This window comes from Ostrinia furnacalis, unplaced genomic scaffold (genome assembly GCF_004193835.3).
Source record: "Ostrinia furnacalis isolate ACB-3 unplaced genomic scaffold, ASM419383v2 OfSCF0638, whole genome shotgun sequence".
Lineage (NCBI taxonomy): Eukaryota > Metazoa > Arthropoda > Insecta > Lepidoptera > Crambidae > Ostrinia > Ostrinia furnacalis.
In genome coordinates, this window is record NW_021130877.1 from 161,529 (window position 1) to 171,335 (window position 9,807).

General features: G+C 37.6%; 1 protein-coding gene across 1 annotated transcript; it reads right to left on the reverse strand.

Moving 5' to 3' along the window:
* Positions 1–444: 444 nt before the first annotated feature.
* On the reverse strand, positions 445–5,490 carry LOC114366536 (uncharacterized). The gene is made up of 2 exons (XM_028323432.1): positions 4,097–5,490; positions 445–563 (listed from the first exon to the last, which is right to left on the reverse strand). Exon 1 carries the CDS (start codon positions 5,488–5,490, stop codon positions 4,255–4,257), a length of 1,236 nt encoding a protein of 411 aa, XP_028179233.1. The 3' UTR covers positions 445–563; positions 4,097–4,254.
* Positions 5,491–9,807: the final 4,317 nt, after the last annotated feature.

The window sequence follows — 9,807 nt, forward strand, 5'->3', positions numbered from 1 at the left end:
TTAAGTTTAATGTATTTGAGCGTTAAGAGAAACAGAGTTCCGTTTCAACCGAGAAACGTCTACTGCTGGAGGAAGGCCTGCATTGTCCACATGCAGATAGTCATGTACAGACGACGACACGTTAAGAGAGCTAAACCTCTGAGATCTTATGTTTGTTGCAATAGGAACGAGTTCGCTATAGAGGTAAGAAGAATAAGAATAAATAGAATAAATTTATTACTTAATAAAACTTAGCTTAGCTAGATACATTTGATTTCACTTACTTAAATTAAGGTTAGTGTGCGAAGGTAAAATTATTAATACCTAAACTAAGCAAAATTGTTTGCCTGTGTCTTAGGTATTTTATTAAAAGTAGGTTAGTGCATACTAAACATTATCACAATAACAGTGTGTAACTAAATATAAATACATTTCTATTCTTAATTACTAAGCATTATTTTTACCTTGATCTAAATTAAGTTAAAATCTGTAACAGGTTTTCAGTTTCGTCATAGGTTTTATTTTTTAGCCAATCTTGTATGATTTTTTTGCATGCGACTTTATTCATAGGGTAAATACATAGAGACTGGTTTATTCTATTGTACAATAAGCTACCTAGATAACAGAAGAATTTCATCGTATGTGATCTTCTGATTTGTTCAGTAGAACACACGATATCAGCTCGTCGTTTGCTGGTTTGGAGTGCCGGGTTGTAGGGTGTTAATGAATGTTTTTTAGTAACTGTTAGTAGGATGAAGAGCTGCCGCACCGAAAGAACGTCGCATTCAGCAAGGAGCTCTGCAGTCGGAAAGCGTATAGGTCGGAAAGTGCTGACTTTTAGAACGGCTCTTTGTGCTCTCTCTAGACTAAGCATTGTGGTTTTATGAGTACCTCCCCATGAAGTTATGCAGTACGTTAATAATGACTGACATAGAGTTAAATATATCGATTTAAGAAGATAGCCGCTTGCGACGTGTCGGAGATTCTTAAAAACATAAATCAATTTTCTCACTCTAGCTGTAAGTGACTCGATGTGCGTTTTAAAATTTAAGTGTTTATCGATAATGACACCTAGGTACTTCATATTATCTGTGCTACGGAGCTTAGGGCATGTACAGGAGTCAGTACGGTCCGGGCACAGATGAGCTGTTATGGTATGTGTGTCTGGAATGGGTTGGGATATTGAATTAAAGGAAAATGTCATATATTTTGTTTTGTCGATGTTGAGTGTTAGTAAGTTATTTCTAAGCCACTCGGTGACCAAATTGAAACCCGTTTGAGCTAATTTGAATGTTTCTTCCCAGGTGTCTGCGCTAATAAGTAGTGCGGTGTCATCAGCATAGGATATTATCTTTGCGTTTCCGGCAAGAGGAAGTTGGCATAATTCATTGATATATGTGAGGAATAATAAGGGACCCAATATACTTCCTTGTGGGACACCAAATTCGACAGTGAGTTCGTCACTAACTGCATCATCTACCATGACACGTTGTGTCCTTTTTGAAAGATAATCTTTAATGAGTTTATGCGAAATTCCTCTTATTCCCAGTTCGTATACCTTCTCGAGAAGTATGTTTTGCGAGACTGTATCGAAAGCTTTAGCAAGGTCCAGGAAAATGACTAAGCACTTTTTTTGAGCGTCAAGTTGTCTTATAATGTAGTCAGTGACTTGGTGTACTGCGTCGTCTGTTGACCTGTTAGATCTAAAGCCATATTGGGTGTCTGCTAGAAGTCTGTTTTTCTCTAGGTATTCCACAAGTCTGTTGTAGATAAGTCTTTCTAAGATCTTAGAGATTGAAGGTAGTATAGCAATGGGGCGATAATTATTGACGCAGTTTTTATCTCCATTTTTATGTATAGGACGAATTAGTGCCCTTTTCAATACATGAGGAAACGTTCCTGTAGACAGACATTTATTGAAAATATATGTAAGCGGAGGAATAAGATGCTTTTTGAATTGTTTAAGAAATGAGCAAGATATGTTATCAATTCCTGTGGCACAGTCATTTCTCAGAGACATGATGAGTTGTTCAACTTCGGCTTCGTCAGTGTCAAGTAGGGCAAATGAGTTCAAAACAGGTAATTTAGGAAGATACTTGGTGTAGGAAATAGGTTGAGTGAGACTGACACCAAATTCGACAGTGAGTTCGTCACTAACTGCATCATCTACCATGACACGTTGTGTCCTTTTTGAAAGATAATCTTTAATGAGTTTATGCGAAATTCCTCTTATTCCCAGTTCGTATACCTTCTCGAGAAGTATGTTTTGCGAGACTGTATCGAAAGCTTTAGCAAGGTCCAGGAAAATGACTAAGCACTTTTTTTGAGCGTCAAGTTGTCTTATAATGTAGTCAGTGACTTGGTGTACTGCGTCGTCTGTTGACCTGTTAGATCTAAAGCCAAGCCATATTGGGTGTCTGCTAGAAGTCTGTTTTTCTCTAGGTGTTCCACAAGTCTGTTGTAGATAAGTGTTTCTAAGATCTTAGAGATAGGTAGTATAGCAATGGGAAATGCCTGGATGCAAGCGGCGCAGGACCGGTCTTTGTGGAAATCCTTGGGGGAGGCCTTTGTCCAGCAGTGGACGTCTTTCGGCTGAAACGAACGAACGAACGAACGATAGCAATGGGGCGATAATTATTGACGCAGTTTTTATCTCCATTTTTATGTATAGGACGAATTAGTGCCCTTTTCAATACATGAGGAAACGTTCCTGTAGACAGACATTTATTGAAAATATATGTAAGCGGAGGAATAAGATGCTTTTTGAATTGTTTAAGAAATGAGCAAGATATGTTATCAATTCCTGTGGCACAGTCATTTCTCAGAGACATGATGAGTTGTTCAACTTCGGCTTCGTCAGTGTCAAGTAGGGCAAATGAGTTCAAAACAGGTAATTTAGGAAGATACTTGGTGTAGGAAATAGGTTGAGTGAGACTGCTTTTAGCTTTTTCCGCTAAATTTTTGCCAATATTGACAAAGAAACCGTTTACACTATCAAGGGAATGTGCAGCAGAAGCAGAATTAGCGATGAGTTGCTGAGCGGACGATTTATTTTTAGTTGTATTAGTAATGTTTTTGATGACTTTCCACAATTTCTTTTTGTCATGACCTGCATTATAGATTTGAGTCTTTTCATATTGCCGTTTTAACTTTTTTAGTAAATTATTACAAAAATTCCGGTATCTGTAGTAGATTACTTTATGATTTTCATTTCCGGGATTCTGTCTGGATTGTATGTGGAGTTTATCGCGGTGTCTTATACAACGTAGGAGTCCAGGAGTTATCCACGGCTTAAGGACTTTATTACGGCGTTTAGATACAACTGTGCGTGTATTAGTCTTAATTATCCTTGTTAAGGATGATATAAGATATTCAGTCGCATTATTAATATCATGTGTTTGGTATATAGGACTCAGATCTAGGTTATCTAGATCATGTGTCACAGTTTCATAATGCAACTTTGAGCGTTTTACTATTGCGTAGGTTTTATCGTAGCGCCGTTGCAGACACAGCAACAAGGAATTATGGTCAGTCAAGGTTGAGTTTAGTACTAAAGTTTTTATTGGGATGTTAGTCTTAGCTAAAATATGATCTAAGCAATTATCTTTTCTAGTCGGATGTAAATGTGTAGGTAGGTACCCTAAGAATGCTGTAAGGGTAAGGTATTCCGAGGCATTGCGGTCCACATTCCCCGGCTTAATATCGATATTTATGTCTCCCACAACAAATACATTTTTAAAGGAGTTTAATTGTTCTAAAATTACACTAAGTGATTCTAAGAAGTTAGTAATATTATGATTAGAGGGAGAGCGATATATAGCAACTATCGCGGTGTCATTATTTATCTTTGTGATGAGGCAGTTGGCATCTAAAAAGTCAGGTTCCTCTACAGTTAAATTGCTTATGTTACTTTTTATGTACAAAGTGACACCGTCGTTTTGCAATACATTAGTTTTGTTAGTAGAGTGCGATTGGTACCCAGGTATTTGAGGAATAGATGGTGCCGAGGATAACCAGCATTCAGTTAAAACTATGATATCAACGTAGACTTCTATTTGACTTAGTAACGTTAACAAGCCATCAAAATTACAGTTAATGCTACGGATGTTCTGAATAAAAATATTATGACTATGCTTAATATTACTAATGTACGAGGAACACGAGTGAGGGTCACATATTCGTGATTCATACTCATACGAAGAATCTAATTCGTTATATAAATCAAGAGTTACTTTACCCATCCTTGTCCTGCCTTATACTGGCCTTTGTGGCGCTCTAGGCGCCCTCATAGTCAATTGAACTTAAGTATCTTGCTTCAGCGATTTTCCTGGCAGGGCAGCTCTCTTCTCCCGTTTTATGCTGGCTTGGTTTGTTAAAACGCCGGCACGTGGCACAGGTCGCAGGTTCTTCTAATTTTGAGCATTCTTTGATTGAATGCCCAGCGCAACCACAGTGCCCGCAGGTGGACGATGTTTCTCTGCAGAACTTCGCCGAGTGTCCATATTGTTGACACTTGTAACATCTGGTTACAAGTGTGTAGTCTCTGACTGGGCAAGAGGTCCAATTTATGTAGGCTCTCTCCTGTTCTATGAGGATTTTTCTTAGTTCAGAGGTGAGTTCCAAGACATAATTGCAGTAGGGACCGTCTTTTTTGCCAGTTTTGTGGCTCAGTTTTATGGAGCTTGAGAACTTACTGTGGTCCATGTGTTGATATTTACCCGCGATGTTTTGCTCATACAGACATTGAAAAACGTCCTTGTCTGATGTATTGGTGGGTACTCCTAGCAATATCACCTTAGGCTTCCGTTTCGTGGACTCTTCGACTTTGAGACCTGAAGTTTTCAGAAGTTCTGACTTTCTCAGCTTCTCAAGATCATTTTTGCCTTCAGCGCTGATTATGATACCTCCTCCTCTGGTTTTTCTCATCCCTCGGATATGAAGTTTCAACTCGTCCGGCTTGATGATTGACTGAATTAGTTCCTTTGTCTCTTCGCTCGTTTTATCCTTGCCTGCCGGGTAAACGGCTATACTACTGGTGCTTGGTGGTCTTGCTATAGTGCTCTTACTTGTTCTCACTACGTCAGCAAAAGATATGTTAGGTTGCTGAGCCTTTGGGGCGGAGCGAATGCAGGCTTTTAGATCCTCGATCTGATCTTCTAGTTGGGCAGATGACTCCTTTTGTTCAGTTAAAGTATTAATCATTGTTTGGGCTGATATGTATTTTTGTTTCAGGGACTGATATTGCACAGCTAGTTGAGACACGCCGCTTATCACTTTTCTGCTGTTGTTGCTGATTCTCAGTTTCTGGTCCGAGTTCAGTTTGCCTTCTGCTGATATATTGCATATTTCTTTAAGGCATAGTTCAATGGACGATATCCATTGCTGGATTTCTTGGGTTGATACAACCTCGACGACTGATGGTGTGGGGGTTGAATCTCTCTCAGTTGATCTCCTCTGCGGTGGAGGCGGGCTTCGGCTAGTCATTTTACTTCTATTGAAGGGACAATCCATTGTTTTATTACAATTCAGTAAACAACACTGTAACACTTAGTAAGTGTGTCAGAGCGTGCATGACGGACATACGCTGACACAACTTTATTCTGACACAGATTTATAGACTGTATTGTGAAAATTATACAATAATTAATTGCAGATGGCACGTCCATCTGCAACCGATGCACGAACACGTATCGTCGTAGTATTGTATGTCTCCAAAATAAGTTCAAGATGTACCTCTAATTTATGCGTGCCGTTTATTTCTATACATCACCTCTTATTGGCTTTATTTCCATCCAAAGTACAAAAACTTCATTCTTTAGATATTAGTAGTTATGACCTGTGTGCTTACCATGAGTTTACGTTAGGTGTGCTCGCTAGCGACTGCGTAAAAAAATGACATTTAAATGTATGACATATTGTGCAGCGCCCCTAGCGGCTACTTTCAAGAAATAAAATCTTCATAGAATTTTTTGACGTATTCGCTAGCGAGCTCACCTAACGTAAACTCATGGTAGGCACACTGTTCAAGGGCCTGACGAAGAATGTGCACTTCGCAAATCACTCGACAATAAGGTGGCCATTTCCAGACGAAAAACATCAATGTTTTTCGACACACCGGACACATTCGCTGCTACAATATGTATGTTAATAGAGCCTTTCTGCATATCACCTTGTATTGTGGCGAGCAATTCGATACTGATCTGTAGTGACTTTTGTTACTTTGTAACTAGTGCAACTCATGATCAATCTATGTGAAAAACCAGGCAGACATGATTAGATTTGTCTTTTTTATCCTATTTCTGAGAACTCCTATTTTTGATAAAGGTGACTAATGCCCGTTTTCACCATCAATCCCTAATTTTTAAGTGATCCCTATGGTGATAAATAACATGAATTTTGTCTTCAAAAGGGTCACTTAAAGATTAGGGATTGATGATGAAAACGGGCATAAATTTATTTTGCCACTTCTTCTCAGCACTTGCCGATATTTGTTCCGAAGTGGTGGTAAAGCAAGCTTTATTGGGACATGTATAGATGCCCTGAAAAGGCCCTACATACTAAAGAATTTGAACTGTTTTTTGATACGGTCTCATATTATTGTTAAATCGAATGTCCTAAACTGTGTGATAAATCAATAGTAAAGTGTACTTTGGCATCTGAGTAGGCATGTACACATGTAGGTCATAAGATTAGGTGTATCCACGCTAAGCCGCATACGGGCACATAACTATTATCTACGATACATGTGCTCAAACTTGCTTTATACGAGTAATACGAGTATACTGACCAATAATTCCAACTGAACAAAAATCTAATTTTTATGTGATCCTTTTTTTGCGAACTCAGACGGCTGTTCATTATTGAAATCGTCAATTACTCTAATATTAGCTAAATAACTAGACTTAGGGCTTATTTTTTTATCGTCGGATAAACATTTAAGTTTCAGTATGGGAATATTATTCTGTTAAAAGATATTTGACGATTGAAAAATTTCAGCCCTTAGCGGCGTAAAATATTTTTGACTTCGTTCTTGTTGAGAACCACTGGCCTCTAATGTTAGTGCCGCCCGACACCGAGGCGCATTACATTTTACGATCATAATAATATGATCCAACTAGGAGCGATTCTGTGTTAATTTATTTACTCTGTGGAAACTTTGCTTTGTCTTCTAGTTGACAATATTCTGTATCTTGTATAAAAATATACTGTGTACCCACAGATCACAGAAACTAAAGGGAGATGTGAAAAGGGGGCGGGGCCGGTGTCGCAGCAATATGCCCAAAAACAGAACAAAACTCATGACAGCAATGATGACGTGTGTGTCAGTGTCATAATGTAAACAGTTTACATTGCTTGCGTAGTACAAAAGATTATTCGAACGTTGAGTACTGATACCGCAGTGGATAATGAGCACATATTTTGATACTTTGTGGGTATGCTTCTTTCTAATGCGAATTTTTATTTATTTATTTATACCTATCTATGCCTCTGTACGAGCAGAAATATTTTCTATCAGTGTATTCAATAATGTACTCTATTATATTGTTGCCAAGGGAGCTTTGACCATCGTCCTTGATAAGCCTCGGCAAGTCATTGAACTTTCTTAGAAACCCATTCAAGTTCACGATACAATTTCAGCTCCAAATCACATTGTTTTTTTCAATTGGTTAGACTTTGTGAAAACTAAAAGCGGGTTTTAACTGTAATATAATGAATTTACATTGATGATAATGTCCAATACGAAATGCGAATAAACTATTATTATTATTTTTTTTTTTTACTTTATTAGGGTAAAAAAACAATGTTGAATACAATGTTGCTTAAGAAATCGAATTGCAAAAAATTTGTAAATTCAACATCAGCATCATTTACCACAGCTTACTTACTTTATACATAAGTCATTGAGAGTGATAAAAACTGCAACAGACTTTACTTAGAAGGATCACACATTAGGATGATATTATTTATTAACCTAAATATAGAGTGGCCTGCAAAACCAAGCATCACACCTTAAAGAAAAACCCTTCAAATGCTTTACTCGCATATTACAAAAGTACTACGAGTCGAGTACATCTTGTGTAAAACAAAAGACAGACAAAAAAAAAAAAATGGGAAAGAGAAAAGAAAAAAATTGAAGTCCCAACGGTGCGGCACCTACCTCCGCAGGCCCGTGCATTAAACTACGTAAATTAATAATAATGTAAACTAGGAAACACTAATCACTAATCACTGCGCAGTGCTTCCAGCAATAATTTTTTATAAGCATAAGGCCGAAGTGTTATAATATCAATTGAGTTAAAGTAGGTATTGTAAGAGTGAGCTAGACGATACATTGGTGATCGTCTACCAGCGTTTGTACGACATCGGGATGTGGCAAATAATCGGCAAATATATCGGCTATGAGTTCTAGTAGGAACATTATAATACAGACTGTTCACAATGGGGATACAATCGTATCTATTATGGCATATATCGTATAACAACATTGCTTCAAGTTGTTTGCGTCTATCCTCAAGCTTAAGAGTTTTATATTTCTCCAATAGTTGAGTATAGGGAAAATTATACTATAAAGGGGGCAAAAAAACCAAAATAGGCACCAACCAACCCAGGTGGTAAACGCCACCTATTTCGTGCCAACCACTCCGGTGTTAAACTCGAAGGGGACAGATGGGAATATAAACGCCATTTCTTTAGTGCTAACCACTACCCGGGGGCAAACTCGAAGGGGGTATATGGGAATAAAGGAACTCTATCCTTCTAAGTCTAGAAAATGTTTACTGTTTAAACTAGAGCAGCTTCAAGACCTGTAAAACTTAATATTCCGGCCATAACAATGTTATCGTCGGGACGCTGTAAAATTTGTCGGGCGCCATTTTTAATCTGTGCCCCAAGATGGTGGCAGATTATCCGGTGAGCGGAAGTAGACCGATGAAGTCGGAGCCAATTTGACTCCAGCAGGTTAGTGGGAATGAAGTGTTTTTAGAGTGGCATTTCGGTAGAAAGGCCATGGCATTTACGTTACTGTTAAGTTTTTGGCGTAACATAACTCTACATGGCCAAAAGGAAGATAGATAAATGTTTGAGGAGTTATATTCTCTCTTTGATTTTCCTTATAATCTTTCTTCGGGATTAGTTAATAAAATACGTAACGTGAAAACCAATAGAAGTAGGGGACGGAAGAAGTAGGTAGCTTAATTTTAGATATTAAAAATAAATATTACATAGCTTAAAATTTCCGCTTAGTAACGCCGACACAACATTAGTACGAGAAAGGTGTCATTATTGTAAAATCAAAATATGAGATGTACAAGATACTTAGTTTAATCTTAAAAGTGGAAAAGTGTTATAGTTATTTTAATTAGAGCTTACCCTTTTATTTCACCTTATACATATCACCCCTTTACTTTTAGAACAGGAAAAGACTCTATGTTCATTCTTCCTCATTTTTCATTTCATGTTGAAATGTCTTCTTAAAAAGTATGTTAGTACTTATCTTATTTTTCGAATAATTTTTCATACTTTTTAAACTAAATATAACAAATTTTAGGGAAAGTGTAAAGTACCTAAAACACAGTTACTAGAATAGTTGCACCCACGAGTGTCTTTAAGAAAACATTCCTAGCTTGAACTTAAAAATTAAAGGAGCAAGAAGTTAAAACTCAGCGCCAGTTCCGGGATAGATAGCGGAAAACAGAGCGAACGATTGAAGATATTTATCTCTCTAGCGCAATCGTGCACTGATTGTTTTTGCACTTGCGCGAGAAGTAACCGATTGAAGAAAAAGTTTAAATGAAGATGTAGATTGAAGAATTCCGCACCTAAAGAAAC

Excerpts from the sequence above, each read along its gene's own strand:
- LOC114366536 (XM_028323432.1), bottom strand. The coding sequence starts at position 5,490 with ATGGATTGTCCCTTCAATAGAAGTAAAATGACTAGCCGAAGCCCGCCT.